The 24,697-nt window shown below is 37.9% G+C and overlaps 1 protein-coding gene across 1 annotated transcript in view; it reads right to left on the reverse strand.

Moving 5' to 3' along the window:
- KMT2E (lysine methyltransferase 2E (inactive)) overlaps positions 1–24,092 on the reverse strand; it is a 64,343-nt gene extending 40,251 nt beyond the window's left edge. The window contains 3 exon segments of the mRNA XM_082309453.1: positions 4,716–4,900; positions 15,974–16,033; positions 23,686–24,092. Of these exon segments, the coding sequence (XP_082165579.1) occupies positions 4,716–4,786 (71 nt within the window). The 5' untranslated portion in view covers positions 4,787–4,900; positions 15,974–16,033; positions 23,686–24,092.
- Between the last annotated feature and the right edge of the window lie 605 nt (positions 24,093–24,697).

The following is a 24,697-nucleotide window of genomic DNA, read 5'->3' on the forward strand; positions in this document are numbered from 1 at the left end:
AGAGAATTACAGACAACCTTCTAACTTTGGAGACAGGTCTGCCAACACTTTAATACGTCCTTCACCAAATTCCTTGTTACCCCTCTTCTGCCCACCATGTGCTTGACCCGACCTTGACAGGAAACACACCCTCTATACTATCACTTCCCAAAGGTCACGGCCTTCTTCTCAAATAGGCATCTCGGAATTGGAGAGTTTTGTGGAGGAATACCTCTTGGTAAAATATTTAATTGTATAGCTGATTAAAGCATGAGATACCACTTAATTTAAAAATCAATTTTTAAAGATTTTTTTACTCAAGTAGCAAGGCACTAACTACTGTATTATAGACACCCACCCTAATCTCACCATTGATATTTTTGTGGGCATCCCAAAAAGCAAGTTTTCAGGAAGAAAAAGTGTAAGCATTCAGACGTGAAAGAAGACAATGAGGTTTTCCTTGCTCATATTTTTAAACATAAAAGCCAGTTCTGTAACAGATTGAGGTACTAAGCTTGACAGTCTTCTGCGCATACCACATTTTTCAGCTTCACCTCAAACAACTGCACCCTTAGTGTCTAAGGGATATAAATATTTATGGTATTTTTAGTTTCCATCAAAACTGAAATGTTTGTATTACAATACAGTATATTTGAAGTTAGACCAAAATCCTAACATTATGCCCTAAAATAAACAAGTATTACCATGATAAACTGACCATAATATTTTGTTAAAATGTCATCTATATTTGTTAGGTGTTGTGGTTAGCAATTCAAAACTGTGCAAAATATTCACAAGGGACAAAATAAAAAGCACCACAAAAAGAGCTTCCCCCATGCTCTTGGGCTGCCATGATTTAAGACATTCCTATAACTTGAAAACAGGAACATAGTATTTTCTCAAATTAATAAAAAAAGCAAAGATACCTGTCTTTTTAAAAACCCCTCAAATAATTTTCACTGTGCAAGTGAAACAACTCATGTTCTGGGTCATTTCCTGCTGTTCATATTTAAAAGTACAATGCAAACTGAAAATATTCTGCATGTTGCCAGCAGGTGGCATTACTGAGAAATTAAATAAGCACAGGAGCTCAGATAGTTTAGAAAAACTCAGTCCCTACAAGCTTATAGTTAACCTATATTACAGGAATCAACTATCAACCATTCTAAGCAATATTCCATTTTTTCTTCAAAAAGTCCCTTCTCCCCCACCCCATTCCTTTTAAATAATGTTTTGTTTCTGACCTTGTGATAATTAAAAAAAGGGGGGATGGGGGCTGTTTTTGACTAACACCCAAAATCCAATCAGTCCTTAGCACTTGGGGCCATCAACCACTTCTATAAAAATGTAGGTATTCAAATGACAAAGAAAATCTCACTAAAAGTAAAATTTTCAAAGGCAGGTGGATATCCAAGCTTTAGCTATGAAAACTTAGCTAATAGTACTGCCCGAGAACATTTGTCATGACACCTCTTGCTTCCAAGCATGCTTCAGCAGCATCAATCTGCCATACACCAGTTTCACAGGTCTAATTTTCAAGAGTTCAGGTTTGTTTCTTCTGTGTACCAGCACAACTGAGCAGTATCTGGCTGAAGGTCAGCTCAGATAAAGGAATGTACTATATTTGGTATGAAAAACAGTATTTCCCATTTCAAGACACTTCATCTAACCAAACACATATGATGGGCTTCACTACCTAGACAACAAAGAACTGAGCAGTACTTTTCTACCACAAAGTGGTAGTTCTGCTACCTAAGCATCTCATAGCAGGCCCTACAAGTACAGGCTGGCCTGATACCATCTACAGGAACTGGCAAGCTTCCCACTGTCCTAACACACACACAGACACACACACAGACACACACACAGACACACACACAGACACACACACAGACACCAAAAAAACCCACACAACCAAAAAACCAAACACCTCCCTGTTTCAACAACAGTCATGGGAAGGTAGGTTTTCATTTATTTAAGACTACAACAACGTTCATAATCTCTTCTCCTGGATATTGAACTCAATACAATGATCCATGTACTGTGGTTGTTAGGTTCATTATACAGGCCTTCTCTCAAAAAAACCATATACAAGTATTAAAAACAGGACAGCAGTACCATCAATGGCATTTCCCAATGTGTAGCTTACTCATGCTCCAAGCTAGACTAACACTTTCTTAAGTCAGGAAGCGCATTTTGAACCTTCCAAAATGGCTGGCTCTGCTTAGTATTACAAGGTCTTTAACAGTAATAAGTCACACACATTCATCTTTAGTAAGCCTTTTACAAATAAAGGCAAAATATATGTGTTCTGACTACTATGGCACTACGAAGATCAAGCTACCACTGGAGAGCTCACTTAGGTACAAGTAACACAAGAAGGACTATTTCACCCAATTTTTAAGATGTTCAGTCCTTTTAGTAAGAGTTATTCTTCACATAGTTATTTGCTACAATTATTTAAATAATATATGAAACGATGTAATCACATAAACTATTCACCTTTTTAATAAGCTTATCCCTTAGTTTGAAGTATAAGGAAAAATCTCTCAGCACTAGGAGATTGCATTAACCCAAGGGTTTTTTCCTGGGCTCCTTCTCCTACACAACCAAGTTTGCCATTCCCCCGTTCTTGTGTTTGCTCACGCTTCAGCAACTGATGAAGTAATACCAGACCTGTCAGTTACAGTGAAGAAATTCCAACTCCTCCCTCTTGGAAAACCCCAGAACTTGCTCAAAGACAACCTATGATCGCTATCAATACAATCTATACCCAACATGATACTCTCTGGAAGAAAATGTACAAAACCCATGTAAACACATAGATGGCGACAGAAAAGGTTTACAACTGTATAAGCTGGTAGGTTAGGGACACACCTTTGTGTCACACTTCTTTAGACAGTGACATGGCTTTTAAATCGGTGTAAGCCAATCACGCAACTACACATTTTTTCAGTGTAAGTACGGCAGAGATGACAAGAATTAATCTAATTGGCAACAGTCGCTTAACACCTGAAGAAAAGCAGTTTCCTAACTGGATCGCCATGCCACAGTATCAAGCAAGTAACACACTGTGAGCTCTATCTTGTTTATACTGACAACTATATTTATTTATTTAAATTTCAGCATGGCATGCTGTGTCTGCAAGGAATGTTAGCAACCTCAGGAATCATGACCTTCTCTAAACACGACTGCATGTAAGTATTTAAATTTGTGTTAGATATTCAATGCACCTGTTAAATGAAGGGCCACTTTATGAAGTTTATTTTTGATTTATGAAATACTTCAAGCATGTATGTAAAAGAAGTCTAATCCATTGTTTCAATATCTAAAACAAGCAAATGTATTTTTGTGGTCACCGAAGATAGGGCAAGTCTTTAACCTTACTACAGAAAGGGTCAGAGAATGGCAAAGAGTAACAGCATCTCAAGTGGTTAAAAAAAAACCCAAACCAAAACCCAATTTAATATAAATTAATTTAACATTTTTTGTTAGATCTTAAGAAATGAACTGCGTTTTTTTCTGTATGTATATGCCAAGAAGTACACAAGATTCACTGTGGCTTACACAAACTCTCTTCCTCTTTAAACTTCGGCACCTTTTGACAGCCATCTCCTTCCCAAAACACCCACCTGTCATATATTTTACTAATGCAAAAGCAACAGAGAAGAAAAAAAAAAAAGTCCAGACAGTATTCTGAAACATACAGAGCTCAACAGAATGATGTACCGATGTACACTGGTAAAAGTCATAACACTACCTTGGTCTTTTACCTCCGAAAGAGCCAACTTGTCCAAAATGCTATTTCTCCTCTCATAACATTCAACAGCCAGGTCAATACTACACACATGGAAAGGTAGGTGTTTGACAGGAAAAATCTCCAGTCAGAGATCAACAATACCTAAACTCTAGCCTACTGATACTCTACAGATTTCAGACACCACTGGAGAGGGAGGAAAAAAAACAAAAAACAAACTCACACCAAAAAAACACACACACCCACAAAAAACCCCAAACGACCCCCTCCCAAAACAAACAAACAAACAAAAAAAAAACCAAAAAAACCACCACACAACACAAACCACCACCACCCCCCCCAAAAACCCAAAACAAATCCCCCCCCCCAAAACCCAGATATTCACTATGCTTATTTCATGCAAAGGAAGAGTTTCTTGAATTCAGGATTTCATTGGCTCTTTGTAATCCTTTATACACAGTTACTAACTGAAATGAATGATTAACAAGCGAATTTCTACAAGCTTTTCAATACAAAATAACTTTGTGAAGACATGGTATTAGACAATTAAGCTAGGCCTTCAACTTTAATAAAGGCACCCTTGTCTAATTACTACCACTTTCTTGCCATTTACCACACCAAATGAATTTACCTTTCTAACATGGGAAATCAAAAATATTTTTTTACATGTAGTTAAAAGGAAACTGAAATGGCAAAATATTTTAAGCCTGAAAAGCAAACCAGGCACCATCTTTTTTTCTCAGTCTGATAAGCAAGAAAAATATGCATCTGTAGAACAGTTTAGCTTCTCTCCTTTGCTGTACCTGCAGAGGAAGAAACTGATTGAAGAACAAAGTGACAGTTACTAAAGTAATTAAAGATTCAATAAAACTAAGGAGACTCCTAAGTCCTTTCCAACTGTATTCAAAAAATATTCACTAGGGAAAAAATAAAAGAAAAAAAAGATAAGAAAACTTACAAATTACATTCACATACTTACTCTGAGCCTGCAGCCATTTCCAAATAAGAAGTATCTGCTGTGTCAACCCCCAATGGGATCGCTATGCTCATGACGTTCGTTTCTGATAAATTCGATTACTACGGAGTCCTATGCATTGGTATCCAAAACACTGGGGCATGCCAGCCACAGTGCTCATTGCAAACATCTAAGTGCATCCACAAACCCTGTTAAAAACAAAAAAAAAAACACAACACAAAGCAGAAGATTGAGTCAGTTCACTTTAAACCCAGGCAATTTTACATCACGTATTTTAAAAAAAAAAAACAAAAAAAAAAAAAAAAAAAACCACCCAAAAACAAACAAAAAACCAAACCCACTAAGTTTTATCTGTCACAATTATTTCATTAGTTTTATTTTACACAAGGAAAATAAAACATTCAATCTTCTTTAAAAGTTAACTACGAATACACTTATTTTAAGTGTGCAATGATCTTAAGGCCTAAACTTTACAAACTGACAAAAAATTTATCATTTAAATTGGTGATTAAAAAAAAAATCATTCATCACATTCAGTGAGGTGACAAAGATTCACTTTATTGCAGACTTACTGAATGTGAAGTACATTTGCTTAGTGCTCTATGTTGTCAGAGCTCAGTTGCTGTACCTTTCAATAGAAACATGGTTACAGAATTTTCAAGTATTTCTTAGAGAGCATTGTTCACTTTTGTTTTGCACTTTAAAAAAAAAAAAATTTCAATGTCCACAATACAAACTAAGGATGTCAAAAGAAACAGTGTCATAACTTCCATTCAGTATTTTTTTAAACTGAAAGCATTCTAATGATTCACAGTAATGATATGAAACAATTTCCATCTCATTTTAATAGACCACCATCAGAAGATATTAAACACATCGGGTGCCACTTTTCAAAGTGATTTTTTTTTTTTAAAGTAGTAAACTAAAAAGAATCAGTAGTAGTTTTTAATTGTAGAGAAAAGCTACAATCTGCTTGACTCGCACAAGTGAATACAACAATCCTACCTGTATGCCAGTTACTACTAGTCTCCCACTCCTCTTACCGAGTAGAGCAGAACACCCAACCAAGTACAGGAGAGAAGATACACATAGCACTTCAGCTGCCTCTATTCACAGATTAGTAAACTAATGCATTTTTTGTAGCCTAATATAGACAAGGTTTTCCACAAGTGACTAGGCAATTGAAGCAAAATACCCCCATCTTCAATACTTTCATAATGAATAATTGCAAACTCCTTCCAAAATGTCAAAATTGCAAGAACATAGACCACTTCGCAATGAAACACATACAGTGCCTAATAAATACACTCCTCCCATCTGACAAAAGTGTAGTATCTTAGTTGAAGGCTACAAAAGCCCAACAGTTTTGACATCAACATGTTTTAACACACTCATCCTTGCCAAACACTAGATTGCCAAGAAAAACTAACAAGCCTCCAGAGAAAAATAGGGTACTTATTAAAAAGGACTTCAGAAAAGCATTGTGGACTTACATCTGAATGTGCACATTTTATTGATAAAGTTAGTATCTTCAGGATGATGAAGTGGCATCTACAGGGCATCTCTAAGGTATGAGTTGCCACCAAGTCTTCATCTAACTTCTTGTTTTATCTCACTACTGAAGTCTGACAACGTCAAACATCTCGGTATGCTTTAAGTGCCTAAACCTTCTACAGTTCATTCTCCCTCTAGACAGCAGAAGTTGTGTTTTGGTCCCATTACATGAGTCACCAAATACAATGAACTGGAAAGCAAATCAGGCCAACTAGCCGTTGGTATATCTTGCTTTCCTCATTTAAACACTGAGCATTTTCTTATCAAATACCACAAATGTCAAACTATATCACTAGCTATGCATAAAATTAAGGAAAAAAAAAAAAATACTATTTTCAAGAGTAAGCAGCAACAAAAACCTGTTAAACCAAAACCAGGTATAGAATATTTTTAGTAGCAGGCATAAAAGAAACCCCAGGCCGCTCTTACAGTTTAAGTGAGCACTCATTCTGTCACCATATAGTTTACTCATAGGGTAGAACCTCGAATAGCCTCATCTATAACTTACAGGAAACGTCAGCTTACCATTTAGTTCTCTTCTTCCGAAAAAGTAAAAAATTTATATTAATTCCTATCCAATAACTGAAAGGAAACCATCAACTTTTTTAGTCCAGGTAAATCAGCTATCACCCAATAATTGAAAGGAAACCATCAACTTTTTTTAGTCCAGGTAAATCAGCTATCACCCTTCGGCTGGGGCTGCACGGCTAGAAGGCGCGTCCCCTGGGTGGTGGATAGGGGATCCCTCTCTGGAGGGTGCACCGGATAAAATTGAAGAAGGTGCCGCGAACCAACGCAGCCTAAGGGAAGGCCACCCTGACAGAAAAACCACTGGCCCTCCAAGTCATGGGGGTTGGGCAGGAGGCCAACTACCTCCTCCCGGAAAAAAAAAATAAAAAGTTGCAGAAACGACCAGCATCAACTCGGAGATGGAGAAAATCAGTAATGAAGTGAGGAGGAGGAGGAGATGGAACTGGATCGGTCATGTCTTGAGGAAAAAACCAACAGAAGACTGCGCTGTGGCCCTTGGGACTCCAGAGCACGCAGCCGCAGACCGATCAAAGTGGAAGAACATATTCGCACCTTGTGTGCCTCCTGGCACTGAGAGAATTCAGATCAGATCAGAAATCAGCTATCACAGGTTAAGGGTTGTTCCACTACCAACTGCAGTTTCACCTACGCTAACAAATCATAAGCATAATAGAGATTTTATTTTGTGCTTGTTATTGGATAATTCTAAAAAACAGTTTTAGTATGTTTCAAAGTAGGTCTAAAAGACATACTGGACACCACTGCCTGGGATCAACACGTTTCTCGCAGTTAAAATTGCTTTTGGCAGTGTGTGGGTTTTCTTAATTGAATTTTCTTTAAATGCTTCTGACCAGGTACAATAACAACTGGAAATTAATGGAGGCAAAAATGCCCAGGAGACTGATGCAAGTGAAGAACCTGCCTTAACACAGCTGCCTCATGGGCTATGACATCTGCAAACTTACATAGAACAACTGAGATTACCCAATCATCATATATTCAAGTGACCTTCATTGTCAACACAGAAAGAAGAGATGTGGTTACCAAATCTGAGAATCAAGTGAAATCTGGGGCTTTTTTTTTTTTTTTTTTAAGTAATGCAGAAAAAGGAGAGAGCGCTATGTATATGTTTTTAGAGCTATGTATAGATAAAAAATTAATTGCTAACACATGGCCCAATTAATGACACCATCTCTGACCAAGCAAATATGTCACCACTCTTGTAAGGGGAAAAAAAAAAAAAAAAATATGGGGGGGAGGAACAGAGCCAAGATAAACTTGTTACCCTACAACAAGCTATTGAAACACATCTTTAAACCTTAGTCAGAATTCCCTCAAAAATTCCAAGAGACTGATCTACTCTGAATAAAATCAGAGACTTCAGGAACTCGGATTTATTTTGCCAAACAGCATTAAACAGACTTTGTTCCATCCAAAAGGAAGCAGAACATGATTGTTATACTACCTCATTATTTTTACCACCTTAAGATTTCAGGTCTTCACCACACACACATGCACAAAATTTTTCCTCTGCCTATGGTTAAGTACGGAAGAATGGAGGCAGTCACCGGCTCTCAACACCTACACAGACAAGTGATTTCAAACAAATATAGCTCATTATTTATGAGTAGCCACCCTCAACAAACTCCCATAATGGGGGTGGGGGGAGACCCAAGATAAATTCACCACACTATGCTCACTTATTAAGAGAACTGTGACCTTATAGGCCATCCAATGATGAAGACCACAGTGATACCAGATTTGGGGTGAAGGAAAACAATTATTTTCTGTCACATCAGAACCGGAAGTATTGTCGTAACACACTAAAACATTCCCAGAACTTTTATTGGATTATACTACAACAATTGGAAAGTTCAGAACAGAAAACAGTGTAAACACTGGGGAACTTTCTTCCTTATCCATCTTAAAAGTGATTGCTTATCCCTTGAAGCTTGGTATTTTAGATGAGTCATAAAATACTATCTGATATCATAATATGGTAGTTTCCAATTTCTGCAAGTACCCATCTATTTCAAGTCATTCTTTCAGAACTCTGACAATCTGTCACCCATGGCCTTCTAAGAAATTGTTTTCATATGTGCATTTCATTTAAATAATTGGCCAGGAGGAGTGGAAAGAAGGGTGCTAGAGAAGAAGTCTTCCTACAATCCAAGCAGATTATACACAACTTACTGTTTAAGAAAAGTCTTTCTTCAAGCAGTACATGAATTTGAAAGTTAGAAAGACCACACTGGTTTGTCTAGTTAAGTTCAGGGTCATATAGTTAAAAGGCACTATATAAAAATTGAACATGAATTTGAACACGAGTCAACAGTGTGCCCCAGCAGCCAGGAGGGCCAACCGTGTCCTGGGGTGCATCAAGCACTGTATTGCTAGCTGGTCGAGGGAGGTGATTGTTCCACTCTACTTTGCGCTGGTGCAGCCTCATCTTGAGTAGTGTGTGCAGTTTTGGGCGCCACAATACAAAAAGCATACAAAGCTACTAGAGAGTGTCCAGAGGAGAGCCACAAAGATGGTGAAGGGTTTAGAGGGGAAGCCGCACGAGGAGCGGCTGAAGTCACTTGGTCTGTTCAGCCTGGAGGAGACTGAGAAGAGACCTCATCAGTCTACAGCTTCCTCACGAGGGAAGGAGGAGGGGCAGGTGCTGATCTCTTCTCCCTGACAACCAATGATAGGACCCAAGGGAATGTCAGGAAGATATGCTGGGGAGGTTTAGGTTGGACATTAGGAAAAGGTTCTTCACCCAAAGGGTAGTGGAGCACTGGAACAGGCTCCCCCGGCAGGTAGTCATGGCACCAAGCCTGACAACATTCAAGAAGTAACTGGACAATGTCCTCAGACATATGGTATGCTTTTTGGGGTTGTCCTATGCAGGGACAGGAGTTGGACTTGATGACCCTTGTGGGTCCCTTCCAACTCAGGATATTCTATGATTCTATGAAAATTGCTGGTCCAAAGTTCAATGACCAGCTCTTTATTGGGCAAAGTAGCTCATCTATCATGCCTTAATCTCAACAGTAGAGGACCTCCAATTTTGTTAGGGCCCACTATTCTTTTAGCAATAATACACTGTAAGCTTTGAGAGAATTTCGGCAATTTCTTAGATTCATCAGATTTTCTTCATTACCACCCTACCAGCACAGCTTTATTATAGGAAAGCACATTCCTTATTTGAAGAAATTTTGCTTTTATTTAATTGCAGTTAAAAAGTTTACCTTGCCCTAATACTACAATTTTCATCTAAAAAAAAAAACCCAAAACACTTTTTGATCAAGCTGGTTAAAGCATTTACCTTGTGCAAGATCAACCTCCTGCAAGACACTTACCGCACTTTACCAATTCAATCACATTGACTTACATTTTCTATCCAAGTTCTTTTTCTCTCTAGAGAATACACAGGAGCTTTTTGACTTAATGGCCATATCAAGTCTAAAATATTTGAAGCCTCACCATACTTCTCATGATCCACTTTGTTTATGGTACCAGAACCATTTCTTTTAAATGAATTGTGCTCTAACAACAGAAATACAAGAGCACAATACATTCCAAATTATTCATCTGTGTGGCTTTGTACAAAGAACATCATTTATGCATTAAACAACAGAAAATAACTTACATATTATCCCTGAGGTATTCCACTTACACAACATTATTCTGTGGTCTAACGAAGACCACATGTTTCCTTTCTACCATGTCCTTCTAAGATCAATTGTGTGACAGCAGAAGAAAAAAACTTAACTTTTTCACTGACGGAGGAAGAAAAAAAAAAAAAAACCAACCAAAACCACAAATATAGAGGGCTCAACTCTTGAATCAGAAGGTAAACGGGTAATCTCCTGACATTACATCAGTATTTTTGAACCTAATCCTACAGGGTCCGAACATTCAAAATGAGATCCAGTTACTACGATCAGATGTTGGCAGAAAGGAACTCCAGGACTACTTTACCAGCATGCCTTTTTTCCTTCCTTCCACCTGCTTCTTGTAGGACCATTAAAAGCTATATAGAACAGTTTCAGGAAACAAGCAGATGATAGATCACCTAGACAGAAAGTACACTTGAAAAATAAGAACTTGAAGTCTAGCCAAACTGTCCAGATGACTCCAACAAGGTTCCATAATCCCAGCTATCAATCATCCTCTAAGTGTCAAGAGTCCAGACAAATCCTTCCATGGCATTTTCCATGTAAGTGTCTTTTTTTGTTTCTTTTTTTTTTTTTCTCTAAGAAGGTAGGAAAAATATTTTTAAAACATTTAAATAATTTTACTTGCATTTTGTTTTATAGATTCAGAAACTGAGTTCCCAGTACTTACATTCAAACAGAAAGTAACAACATAAATCTGATCAGAGAACTCTTTATTCTTACCTTTACTTTTATTAATCATGAAGCATATTTTTCAAGACAGAAGAAACCAAACAGTACTTGCTCTACTGGGAAAGGTACAACTCACATGGTTCTATGCTACATTGGCAGCTCACCTTCACAAGACATTTAACCTTTTTTAAGAAAGGAGAGGGAAGAGGAAATAGGACTAAGAGCCTGCTAGAACCTATGCTGTGTGTGCAAGAATACTAAAGCTGTCATCTGGGTACAGAGATGCAAAAATTTTCAGGAAAATCAAAGATAAGAAGTGGTGGCAGCACCATTAACAACTTTTTTGCCTTAACGATAAAAAATCCTCAAGAGAAATTAATATATCAAGATAATACCATATACTTATTACAACAAGGTGGGATTTTTCATTTATTTTGGGGGTTTTTAATCCACATTTACCCCTAACACTACAAAAGCCAAAGAGGGGAAAAAAATTAATGAAATCTGTTTTGTTCTTCTTAGTACATCTGACAGCTTTTTACACAGACAATGCCATTGTTCCTTGTCTTTCCTTCCCCATAAATCAATTTCCAGATTCTGTTGTCACGTGATAGATACTAAAGAGAAAAAGCATTTAAAAGTTAGGGGAAAAAATGCACTATAGAAGTTAGGAATAGAATTGAAAGCAAGGTGCAATACAACATGTGCTTTCTAATTTATAAAGGGACATCAGTGACATCATGAATTAAGCTTACGATTAAATTATTTCTTAGTTCAAATCTAAGAATTTTCCACAGACACAAAAGACTACGCTAATTTTAGCAAGCTGATAGCTAAATCAGTTCAAGTTTCTCACATCACTAGGCATTACAAAAATATCAAGTCTTCTTGTTCCTGTTTTTATGACTTCACTATACACCTGAAGTTCTTCACTATTTTTTTCTAGCAATTGCCTCTATCAGTCACCACCCACTGACAATTAAAAGATAAAAAAAAAAAAAAGTCACATAGTTCAGATGTTTCAAGGCTTGGGGATTTCATCACAGAATGCCTCTGCAGACAGAATTACCAGGGCATCCCTAAATGCAGAGCAGAAGTTTAAGGGAGAAAAATCTAATTATATTTAGATTAGCCTATAATTATGCCAAGTATTTCATGAGAGGAAACAGTGCTGGCTTAAGATAAATAATTATTCAGATTTTATACTGATGCATGCAACTTTACCTCAAAGTCCTTAACTAATGTCACTGCAGAAAGATTAATATACTAACCAAATTACCACCTCTGCCCTGTGTCTGTTCTGCATCTTCACAAGGTCTATATATGAAATATACATAACTAAAGGGAAAAAAATTTATCAAAACCTTCTAACCGATCTACATATGCCAACTGCCTTTCCTTAAAAGCAAAAGATATAACTTTTAATACATATTACAAGATGTATAAAAGGTTAAAGTGATAATTTACCCATATTTAGTAAATTGAGTAACTGAAACATCTGAGAATACTTATCACTCCTGAACATCTGAAAAGTTACAGCCTGTGTTTCCCAACTTTTGGAGAAATGAGCAGTTCACCCCATGTTGAAGCAGAGCTTATTTCCCCTGAGCACAAGCACAGAAGAGGCTCTTTTGCTAAACTAAGAGTACTGGTAAACCCATTGCCTCACACCCTTTAAATACAGGCAAAATCAGTAACAATTTCCTGGGGCAGTATTTAAGTATCAGAATACACACAGTATACATAATGATTCATTTTTAAGGGATGTGCACAAATCTAAGGGAATTAACTTGAAGCTTACTGGAACAAACAGATGAAATTGCTGAAACAAAGTGATCTGTACAGTCAATTTGCCACTCGTGCATGGACTAAGGAAGAAGAGGAAGGGTAGACAAGAATTATCAGATTTACAGATGAAAATGATTCAGACATAAAATACACAAATTAGTTGCATAAAAGTCTTGAGTCAAGCAAGACCTTTCAGTTCAACCAGCACACGATGCTAATCTGGTTGTAACATCAAGTCAATTTGAATGTAAAAGCAATCTACCTGTACCCATATAGCACTAAGCCCAAACCAAAACTCCAACTTCCATCTGCTCCCAGTAGAAAAGTCATGCTACTGTGGGTCCAGGCTTGCTCTACAGAGTCACACAGGATCACTCTGAAACTACAGTTTCCTATCTCAACAGGGTCTTTCTGGTAAGATGCAAAGATTTCCAAGATCGTACTACTGCTTTCAGACCTCTGCTGACTCCTGCTGATCTTGGTGTTAGTTGTTTATGCAAGTCATCTCAGGTAATAGACACATGACCAAAAGGTAGTATTCTGTCTGTTTTTCTTACCACACCAGGAAAAATACTCTACAAGGTGTGCTGGTGCTTTCCTTCCTCTTAAAAATGCTTTCTTTATAAGGAGAGGTGAATAAAAGCGTATTTGAAGTGCTGGTACTCAATATAGCACACAGGAACGTAGTTATGTACCTTAAAATTGAGATACCAAATCAAGCCTACATACGCTGGAAAAAGGGAAAAACAGAATTTAGAGGACAAACACTTAAAAACATTTTCTATGCATAAGTTGCCTTTTATTGAGCATGCACTCTAAACATTTTCCTCTTCCCTACCCCCGATTACATCATATGTGTATACACGTTTTGCAATCATTAGCAAAAGCAATTCTTGTCATGCCTTCCTTCAGATTTACAGGGCAGTAATTTTAACCTGTGGTCATGGGAACCACCCTTCTCACAAAGAAATCCATAAGAATGGACCTAAGAAAAGTTGATATACCTATGCCATAGCACAATCTGTACAGGAGAAATTCCTAAGTGAAAATGCACCTATCAATAGTGTGTCCTAGTCCACAAATCCAGTGTGAAAACTACTGTCCTGAACTGTCACAGAGCCAACAAACGGAGTTTTCCTACTTGGCTTCCCTGCCTAAAATCATAATCTTTTTTTTTTTTTTTTAACTTTTTAATTTTTTTTTTTTAAATGGGGGAGGGGGTTTACAGGGAGGAGAGAGAAGAAAACATTAAGAAGATTTTACTAAAAAAATGTTATGCTTTGCTAAACTTCTGCTTTCTACTACTGCTCAGGGCACTCACATCTTTTCTATACAATAGTTAGGTTATTTGGAAAACTAGTGCTAGAAACTGACATTTTAATGGTATACTCTAGATATCCTTCAAGTAGTGAATTACTCTGTGCACTCATGTGTGTAGATATATGTATACATATGCATTTACACACAAATCTGGAACAAATATAGGCAGCATATATATACGTAGCATAAATACATATATCAAAGTGATCTGAATATTTATTTATTGCTAGCTGTTTCTAAGGAGATAACACATCTTTAATCAGACCTAGAAGCCGAATACATAAATAAATGACTAATCTTACCCACAAGGAAGTTCTTTCTGTTTCTCCTGACATGCTCCACCATGGTATAGATTTTGCTAAGAGATTAGGAGGGATAGCCAACTTCCAAATGTTACACCACTGCAGTTGCAGTATGAAGTATGCAGGCTTAGAAACAACTGTGAGTCCAAATTCAGGCCTTTGCTACTGTTTGCTGCTCTCTACGGTAACCGAACAGGTAAGTTAGCAGTTTACTTCAAATTTGTGCTGAGACAAAAAAGGGTAGTAGGTAAAAATGAGACACAGTAGGCATGCTCAAATACAATATACAGATTAGGACCCATTAATGACCAACTCCTGCAAATCACATAGAAGAAACAACTTGTTCTAAAAGAAATCTGGTTTCCTATGTATTTTCAGTTTGTGCCCAAATATTCCCACTGACCTAATGTTCTCTATATCCCTCATAGCAATATCTTCCTCCCCATCTTCCTCATCACAATATTAACTGGCCCTGGCCTCATTCACAAGCCCCTCGATAACCTCCTATGCCATCCACACTGGCCTAAACATCATCAGTAGTCAGGTCCATCTCACCACCTTCTCTCATGCCCTGTAAACCAGCCAAAAACAACAAAAAAAAGTACCTGCTATGGCTGGTTTGGAGTTACATACATGACAGATAACAGCTAAAATCATTATAGTTCCTCTCCCTGCTTCTCCCAGGACACTGCTCATAGCCGCCCCTTTCCAACCCCTTCTGCATCTTCATTAAGCTTCAGAGATCTCAAGGGTACCAAGTCCCTAACTGTATCAAATTTTTGTTTTTTAAGTTATTGGTTGTACAGAGACCTAGTGATCATTAGACCAACTTATTTAAGAAACACAGCTATTACAGCCAAACTACTACAGGGTAGGGCTCTTCCTACTACTTTGCTTTTAATCCAATGCCAATATAGAGTAAGAACAAGCATGGTGAAGTCAAGAGTTCATTACCATACTTATAAATATCCTGATACCATAAATACACGACTTTACATTCAACAAAGACTTCAGTCATGTCTGGAATGACAGCCAAACTTCATTAATTGGTCTTGAGTTTGGGATCTAAAACAAAGAAGAAAAAAAAAACCTGCCTCCTCCCTGGTATTCAAGATTCATGCATAAAAAACTTCGACTTTCCATCATGCAAGTATCAATTCTTCAGTATACAGGTCATTACGTACATTACACCAACTCTAGTCAATGGAAAGAAAGCTGCCCTTTGAAGTATAAACCTAGAATCAGTCTGTCAGTTAGCAAAGCTTGTGCCATACAGAAGAGCTAGCTTCCACTGGCCACAGGCTATCTTCCCTTTACTGTCTGGTCCAGGAGTGCTCTTCTTGTGTATTCCTGAAGAAGTGATAGAAAGCAATCTCTCTTCCTCAAATATTTATGCCAGTCCATTAAAACATGGAAGACTTCCTCTTACCTCTTCTCTCTCTTCACTCCTTCTTTTCTTCTCTCAGTGGAAGTTAGACAAAATACGGGACTAGGAAGAGAAAAAGAATGAGTGGTAGAAGGGAAATAAAGGTAAATGCAGTTACAGAAAGAATAAGAATTAGTTTATTGAACAGAAATCTATCAAAGAAGCAGTAAGCAGAGGTATACAGAAAAATACCACGCTTACAGATTTTAGTTTTTATATTTACAGGAAGCAGCCCACAAAATTGAAAATTAACTGCCATCATTTGATGTTTCCAAGTTTACTAAACACCTGCCATACTTCTTAAAATAAGCCACACACAAAAAGGCCTATCCATTCAAAAATTATCAATTATTTGAGCTGAAGAGTCAAGGAATCGTTAAGTACAAGACAAGTACAACACATGAAGATTAAGAGGAAAAAAATACTTTTTGATAGCAATATTGCTTATTGCTTGAAGAAGTATATTCTAGCTACCTTACATTAGTATGTTATACTATATCACTGCAAGATGTAAAACTCCTTTAAACAGAAATTCAAAGGTTAAGAAAACAAAGTAGTTTCCCAGTAAAAAGATCTTGGCTTTAACTCATTCTTTTTATCGGCTGTTTTACTGCAAACATTTTTCTCCATCTACCACAAACTGGTAAATAACTGTTGATTAAACTTACACAAAATGCCTGTATGTGACTTACCAATTATTCCCCAAGAAAACATTATTTACACCTGTTACCTTAAGTTATTATTCTTGACAAACTTGCAGTGTTACTGCAAGCACATACAATCCACATTACGTGAGAATACTCTGTAAGTCCTGTCTACAACTCTAAGGGCTAAGTATATTTATTTTTTTATTAAATGTAACAGTATACATCATGGTGATTCAGTCACTGGAAGGTCTAAATTCTAAGGCCCAATATTCCTCCCAAGAAGAAGTAATGCTTTTGGAGGGAAAAACATGTGGCTACAAACACATACTGGTATTGCCTTCAACAATCTAAATATTTTGCTGGCTTCATGACATCAAATAAAATGATTCACTTAAGTTATTTTTTCTATGCTGCTTAATAAGACTTGGGAGTCTACTGTAATTATTAGATACCGACTATACAAGAAGTAAATTCTTTCGACTTATTTGAAGTCTGAGATTTCAGCTAAGCAAATTTTATTTTGACATGTTTTCACTTAGGTAGATTCCAAAAACTAGTTCCCCTGTTTTATCAGTGGCAGTTGATTTACATGACTAGCACAACAGCGCTTCTACTTTTACTTGTGGAAGCAGTTTGTAAACATTCACCTAATTGTTACACTTAGGCTTAGGAATCTAAACACAAGCAAGTCAGAAAGCTGCACTCTTCCAAACTTTAATTCTTTCTATCAGTTAGAAGAACTCTTATGTAATTTTAACCACAGTTCAACCTGGACTATATTTCTTGGTAACAATCTGCAGTATTTCAATGCTCTTTACTAAGATTTTGGGAAGAAGAGGGCAAGAGAGGGTGAGAGAACAGATGGAAGGGACTATGTCATGTTCAAGGACAGCCAAAAAACCACAGAAGTTTAAGATCAAAAGCTCTTCCCTACTTTCAAGTAAACAAAAAGCATTTCAATTGCAGTTGTCTTGCAAAACTATATTAACTGATTTGTGTTAAGAAATTCAGATTCCATGCATTTGTAACTTCACACCTTTGTGTTTTCAAAGGAGATCTCAGTATGTATTTTTAATTGTAGTAACAAAGATATGAAATACCCCATCTTAGAATAAACACAACAAAGAAATTCCACCCAGCAATGGAAGCACAAAACACAGCTTTTAACTTTCAACACTACTGCCACACAGAAGGGGAAAAAGAAAAGATGCAGAATTTGTCTTTGTTTTCCAGTACAAAAGATGTGATTGGAAAGCAAGAGAGAGTAGAGAATGAACATTACAAAAAACCACTATAGTCATTCATAAAAATCCTGCATAATGATATTAAAGAATAAGATTCCCATCAAGTGTTTCTACCCTAAGGAAAAAAAAGAGCAACTAGCTGTATTACTTGGTAAAGCACCTGAGGGAGGAACCTTATCCTTATAACCAGTAAAATAACTACTGTATTGTTTATCATTTATATATAAAAGTATTCTCATTTCTTTCACAGTTCTCGAATGATAGGTTTGGAAACCAAATCAGAGGTGTAATCTCTCTATACCTTCCCCAAAAAGCTATAAATAAGTTGCTGTAATTCTCAGGTCTTCACCTTCAGTTTAAGTAAAACCTACTAAAAACATTCCTCATTGGAAAAGTTTCTTTAAACGAACAGTTAAGATAGGATTAACTGTCTAGACGTGGAACATCATCTGTCTTGTGATATGGTTTTAAACACAGCCCCATTATAACCATACTAATTAGGAGTTAACTCTCCTTGAGTAGACAAAAAGAGCTAAGAGCATCACCAACTGTTAAAGGAAAAAGTATCTTTAGACCTAGTCAAGTTAGAAGAGTTAGAGAATAATGAACACTGAACCAATTTAAATATTCAGAGCTCCTCAAGGTAAAAGATCCAAACCTACCATCCTGTACACATTTTAAATTCTTGCTTTGTAAATATAGGATATTAATTTCATCACTTCCTATGACTGATGAAATAACCAACAATGGACAACAGATTATAGACCCTGCGTCTTAAGTTTTAATGAAGTACAATAATGTCATTCAAATCTCATTTTATCTTGTCTTTGAACTTGACGGTAATTTATTTTTGAGATAAAGATACAAAAGTGAATGATTACCTAGACTACGATGGCATAAAACAATACACAACAAACAACTACAAAGGAGAATAAGATAAAAAAAAAGCTCCTCTAAACTTGAGCCCACACTATGACATTTTAATATCTACACCTATTGAAAATGTTAACTTAAAACTAAATGCTAGCTCTAGGATCAATACTGTTTTGGCATTCCCATACTTAGCCTGATTTGCAAAACCGCTGGTCCCTTGCAAGTCTCACCTAAGTTTTACAACACTGCATCCCCATCTAAGCAGTGTATGAACTATCACACGAAAGGAGAGAGCGCACTCTTACTTAAAATATATAAAACTAACAAACACATTTTACTTGCACTGGATGCAATCTGTGTGCTACTTCAATATATTCTTCATTTGTACTTCTGAAACACAACTTGAGTGGACACTATGATTTACCACAGTTCTTACCAAATATTTTAATTATAAAAAATAAAGATAAGAAAGCACTTAAGTCAGGCACATTAAAAAAAATATATATTTTGTACAACAAAACTGGCTTCAAAGGTTTACATATAACCTTAATTATTACAATTTTGTAACAACCAGCAGAGTTTAAAATCTTGCCCGTTTCATTAATACTGCATTAAGATTTGTAAGAGGAAATAAAAATAATCTCAATATCTCCTAGCAAGTATATGAAACCTTGACAAGGTTTCTTGTAAATAGTTTGTTATGCCTTAAAGGTAACAACAGCTTTGCCTTTGAATACAACAATAGCAGGTTTTTTTGTAGAAAGAAGGTCACGAGCAGAATTTTGGATCCTCAAAGAGATTAGGTTAATTTTTGTGAGTACAATTCTTTAGTTAGTAAGAAAATGTGAACACTGATGTAGTTAGAAATATTCATCTTGCAACATTCAAAAGCCCACTACAATTAATATCTTAAATAATCCAGAATTTGGAAGAATAACTAGTATTTTTTTTTCTTAATCCACATTCTACATATGCTGAAACTTCCCCCTCCCCCCCCCCCCCCCGAGATGCCTTAGGTTTCATTCTTAGCAGTAAATCAAAACTACTATTTGCACAGTGGAAACATTTAAACACTGTAACTGTTCCAAAAACACTGTCCAACAAAATTTGCTTTTGAGAGATTCACAAATGCTCATTTGTATGGAAGTCACAAGGCCAATAACATATACGGACTTCTTTGGGATCCCTCCAGAAGTCTGAATTGGGTTTTATTTTATATCTTCACCAATCTACACCCCCCCCCCCCATTGAATTTTGTTAGAATGTTACACGAAAACAGCAAAATACTTTCATTAAACCTTCATTTGCATTAATCTACTCAGAACAATGCCACGATTCTACAATTTCGTACACCACACCTTAACTATGTCCCACAAATAGTCCTTACTAAAATTAGCATTAGCATGCATGCAAAATTAAGACTGTCCTTAAATCAAACTGAGATCAGGACTAGAGAGACACTACAGCCTTCAGTGTGACACCAGTTTCTGTATTTCTGTTGCTTTCCAACAGAATATTAACAGTTGTGTGTGCTGAAACTGTACCAAAGATATGAGGTAATGCAACTCCTAAAAGTAATCTGAATTTTAGTGCTAAGAGAAACTTCCCCTAGATATAGTCTAAAAAGCCAGTAGTATTTCCTCTCTAAAATTTCCCAGATGGCAAAAAAGCTCACCCAAAAGGCTAAGTGACAGTTAAGCAGATTTTTCCTTCAGATATGAAAAGCTTGAAGATACATAAACGGTTTTAGAACTACAGTCCATATTACTGCATTTGTAACACAATGTTTGTACATCAGAAATCTCTCTTGAAAAAAAGAAATTTTGATTTCAAACCTTCCCTCTTTCAAGAAGTATTTATTAGTTTGGGGGGGTATTTCACTTTTTATGAACATACTTTAACATATCAACATCAATGGAGTTAAAAAATAAAGGCAGTATTTCCTTTGTAATATTGTCTCCTTAAAACAAATCACAGGTCTGTTTTTACAAATGGAGAAACTGAGTCACAAAGGCAAACTGACTCACTAAAACTCATACAGGAAAACTCTGGAAGATCTCAAAATTCCCAAGAGGTTCTTAGTGCATAAAATTTGCAATCTATAAGAACAGCTGTAAAATTTGAGTATGAGTTTTTCAATCTTTGGCTTTATTTCATTCCTTCCCCTCCCCCCCCCCCCCCAACAGTTTTTATAAAGCATACAAAATTATTTTCTTTTCATTTTAATCTTGAATCAGATGTCTGTTTGAGAACATGACTGAGGCCATGGAGTTAGACTGCAGAGCTGCATAGCCCTCTAAGTCATAATGTTAAAAAAATTATTCACAAGAACAGGAGCTGTAAACCTAAGGAGAGGAAAGAAACAGGCAAAAGGTTTCCAAAAAGGCTCATACGTACACTCTTTAGAATCTTATTCATATACTTTTTAATAAACAGAGTAAGACATGGTTTATTAAAAAAATCAAATCTACATAAATAAGGAAGGTATGATGGAAGCATGCATTACTGGACTATTAACGCATCACTTGGTGGTTGAAATCACTCAGCCTTTGGCCTCAAAACAGACGAAAGGCATGCATTAACACCACTCTAAAAGTCTTACTATCTTAATGTTCAACTTCAGGTGTACCTTAAACCACACATCAGGCCTTCTAAACGGTATCTAAATTAAAATTCTTCAGAGATTGAAGACAGTTTTGCCATTTCAATACCGCACTTTTGATTGTTTAAATCCAGAAGGTTCCAAAGCTGTACTAGAATAGGAATTCATACCTCATTAAACCAAGGACAACATTAAAGACAGGCATACCAAAAAAAAAAAAAAGGTGAAAAATTAATTTCTTTTTTTTTGTTGTTGCTTAAAACATACGGTTTGCAGGCTCCACAGTTTGTATCGAAGTACACTATACCGACTACCAAATAATAAATCCTTGTGACCTCCCTTCCCCCCACCCAAACATATTTATAGTGGTGATACTAAAAGGTTCATATTTCATTCAGGAAAAAAATTAGAGGTTAGGAACTGCACTTTCCCTCAATATTTGTATGTATATTACCACATATACAATTTATACGGCAATATGCTAAATAAACTGAAGAAAAAAATGTAATACAAAGATTACATGGTGGCAGAACAAATTCCGCGTCTTAATAAAGTAACAGGTTATAATCTCGCATGCATTATTTCCATAAATATTAAGTTCTTTTAGTATTCTCAAACCATGAATACATGGAATTACTACCCCGATGTCCAGCAAAGGTATTTCCTGGAAGGTGAACATGACGTTCACAAACGTGGTTCCACAAAGAATTTAGCTGACTGTTTTAGTGATCTTAATCCACTACTTATTTTGACAAATATTACTGCTTTTACGTCGTTAATAGGATGGACCGACGTACAGTAGCCATCACAAACGCCAGAGCTTTTCCAAATTATTAAACCTCTATACTATTACCTTACAGCAACCTATACACACCCCTCAGAGAAGCTGCTTGAGTCTGTTGCCTCTTTCCACCCCCCTTTTCCCCGACAAGAGTGGTCTCGTTCACTTGCCTTTCACACACATAACCAATAAAATTAATCAGCTGGAACACAGCATTTTTAAATCACAGTAAAGTCAAGAGATGTTTTGTACGTTATTTGAAGGGAACGGTCTTTTCATTTAAACATAATAAGACTCTAATATGCTGCAGACAAACGCACTGCATGGGGTGTGGAGGACCCGAGCTGATTAGATTACCACAACATCAGCCTGAGGCCGCCATTTTTAGAATCTCTAAAGGACAAAAGAGGGAAATTAAAAAATTTGCTCCACATTTTTTGAAAAGTAACTTTAAAAGTATAGTGATTATAATCCATTAATCATGCATTATAAGTACAGCCATGGATATCTCTTTCTTTTCTCTGATCTGAGCCCTGAATAACAAAAACGTTTCGTTATTATTCCTTTAAGGTGCTGTAAATAAACAGCCTAAAACATTCCTAAATCTAGATGCAGCACTAAACTTCTGCTTTTAACGACGCGTAGTATGTACCATTTTAGGGACCTCAGGGCTTTTAGCCACCGCACATTCCCTAATGGCTGAGTATGGGGGAATAGAGGACTTGATAATCAGGCTATATTATGTTTCTCTACCCTATTTAGTACTACACAGTGAACCGTTTGTTTCTCCTCCCCTACGTCTGCAGCAATGGGGTCTACCCCACCAATATTTATTTCTTTACGGAAGAGATTGAAATATGCCACCCAAGGAACCCGAACACTGGCTGCAGAAACTACAGCAAGAAAGGGATGCACCGATATAACTACTTACACCCTGAAGAAAGGGGGTGGAGAGAATGATCCCCTTTTAAATTGGCACAGAAACTCTTGAGGACTGCTTTCCGTTTGTCCAGGTTACACCACGGAGCGGAGATATTAGCAGGGAGGGAGGAAAGGAGGCGGGGGTGTGGAAGGCAGAGAGATTAGGCCTATAACGAGCCATTTTAGTACCACAAAGCAAAAATATACAGGATGGAGGAAGAGAATAGGTTTTCCCTAAGCTTCATAAAACTCAATACGCAGTCCCAGTAACACACAAACCCGTTCTTAAAACCACCAGTCTAAGGAAGCGTATGTTGTCACAGAATAGCCCCTTTAGGCTCTTTTTCCAAGCATAATGCATAAATCTGGCATAACTGCCAAAAAATTCTCCTCAGCTCCTCCAGTTACAGTAACCCGCCATATTCACAAGATATAGCGACAGCCTGCCATTTTTTAACCAAACCCCACAAAAGGAAAAACAAATGCAAGGCAACTTAAACAGAATTTGAACACATTTCAGGGTGGAAGGGAGTTATGCTCCCTTCCGGGGGTAATGAGACGTTCCCGTCGCATTTCGCTCCTTTTTTGCCACCCCCCCTCCCCAAAGCACCCACAGCAGAATACGCTGGTAATAACCAAAGACTCACCTGTAATGGTCACAGGCCAGGCAGCAGGACCCCTCAGCTGAACCCCTTCTCTATCCCAACCAAAACAATGCAACAGCCCCACTGCGGATATCCCTACCCTAGGCAGGACTCAGCCCTCAGCAGGCTCTGGTAAAAGAAAGAAAAGGGAAAGAAAGGAAAGAGGAGACCCCCCCTCCCCCCAAACCTAGCTCAGTGCGCAGAACCCTACAGGGACCAGCTCGGAAGCGCCTTTGCCTTGGGACCTGTGTACAAACCCCGCTGCCGCCGCTGCTCCCGTGTCTCCCTCCTTTCAGCCTCCTACGCTCCCTTCTATGTCACTGCCTCTCTCTGGAAAATGGCGTCCGCTCTCCCCTCCCTCCCACTGCACGGGGCTCACCCGCCCCGCCTGGCAGGGGCAGGGTTACCAAGGCGAAGCCAAACAGCCGCCATTTTGCTTATGGGCTGGGAGCGCAGCCTGCGCCCGCCGAGCCCTCAGTGTCCATTTTGCAACAGCGCTTTGCACGTTACGCTGAACGGCTCGGGTCTGGGCGCGGCCGAGACACCAGACTGCGGCAGGGGCTGGGCAGGGGGGCTGTGAGGAGGTGCGGAGGGAAGTAGGGCAGCGGAGGAGGGGCGGCCGCAGCTGGGGCGGCTGCCGGGGGCGATCCGCAGCCCCGGAGGCGCAGACCGCGGGGGAGGGGCAGGGGCTCCGGCCCGGGCTGTTGTGGAACGGAAGGCGGGCGGGCGGATGTCTGACTCAGAACTGCATCCTCTGAGGCAGAAACGCCAAAACTCCCTCCTCAGCTGCTCTACCCCCCACCTCCGGCTTCCTCCTCACCAGCGTCGCTGCTCTCAGCATACCTATTCTTTATGAATCTCAAGCTGAGGAGTAAATTTCCGCCACAAAGTACGCGAAAAGCTGGGCAGACCCGCAGGCCCTCACACGGGCAGAGGAACTTACTTGAGGGGCGGGGAAGAGGGGGGCGAGAAGGGGGAGGGAGCGGGAGCTTTGACTGAGACCCGTTCAGGGCGA

Source organism: Platalea leucorodia, assembly GCF_965183815.1.
Source record: "Platalea leucorodia genome assembly, chromosome: 4".
In the NCBI taxonomy this organism is placed as follows: Eukaryota; Metazoa; Chordata; class Aves; order Pelecaniformes; family Threskiornithidae; genus Platalea; species Platalea leucorodia.